Here is a 1,066-nt window from a genome sequence, read left to right as displayed (position 1 = left end):
GAAACCATGAAGCCCGGAACTACCAGGCCTGGGACAACGAAGCCCGGAACCACGAAGCCCGGAACCACAAAGCCCGGAACCACGAAGCCCGGAACCACGAAGCCCAGAGTCACCAGGCCCAAAGCTACAGCGCCCGGAACCACCAAGCCCAGAACTCCCGAGCCCGGAACGACCAAGCCTGGGACCACGAAGCCCGCAACCACCAGGCCCAGCGCCAGCACCCCCAACGATCATTCCGCGAATGGTTAGTCACAATGATGGATACATTCATGGTCCGCGGCACCAACAGTCCCATGCAATGGATTTTAGATCTCCGCACATATGGGCTAAAAGTCCACTACAATTCGACCACTCCGGGCCACGTCGGTTGGATGAATCATGATCAGCTGCTGTACAAAGACCTCAACTTCACTGTGCGTGATTTCAAAGCCTTCATCCATGGGCTGGTGAGCACCACCCGGCAGCTGCTGTATGAGGAGCTACTGTTGGGCTCCAAGGCTGGCGGTGCCGCCGTGCCAGAAATTCCATGGCAGGAAATCCGCGATGATCCGACCCAGCGAGGCCATGGATGGAACTTTTTGCAAGATCCCCGCACACAGTGGCCGGTAGCTGGCTCCCAGTGGCTGTCGAACCGTGTCCGTACAGAACCCAGGCTCCAGCGTCAGTTCATCGAGACCCAGACTGGCCGATTCCGCATGGGAGCCATTGATTCATACCTGCAGCGGGTGGTACGATTTCGGGAGAAGCTGTGCATTGCCGTGCATATTAGTGGTGGCCAGCCAGCCCGGGCTCCGGAGCTATTGAGCATTCGGCACCACAATACCAATAGTGGCGGACATCGCAATATCTTTGTGGAAGATGGCCTGGTGGTGTTTGTGACACAGTACCACAAGGGCTTTTATGCGAGCAATGATATCAAGGTGATCCACCGGTACTTACCACGGGAAGTAGGCGAGCTAGTGGTGTGGTATTTATGGCTGGTGTTGCCATTTGTGGAGCGGCTGGAGGCATATCAACAGAAGATGCGGGGGGTTGAAAGTGGTAATATCAATCAGTAAGTATAAAG

General features: G+C 55.9%; 1 protein-coding gene across 1 annotated transcript; it reads left to right on the top strand.

Moving 5' to 3' along the window:
• Window positions 1-239: 239 nt before the first annotated feature.
• Window positions 240-782, top strand: EURHEDRAFT_441436 (uncharacterized protein; the record flags this gene model as incomplete). The annotated part of the gene is made up of 1 exon (XM_040783472.1): window positions 240-782. A coding segment is annotated over one exon (543 nt), but the record flags the coding sequence as incomplete, so codon positions are not given.
• Window positions 783-1,066: the final 284 nt, after the last annotated feature.

This window comes from Aspergillus ruber (genome assembly GCF_000600275.1).
Source record: "Aspergillus ruber CBS 135680 unplaced genomic scaffold scaffold00011, whole genome shotgun sequence".
Lineage (NCBI taxonomy): Eukaryota > Fungi > Ascomycota > Eurotiomycetes > Eurotiales > Aspergillaceae > Aspergillus > Aspergillus ruber.
Note: the sequence above shows the minus strand (reverse complement) of the source record. Positions and strands in the feature narration are given on the sequence as shown.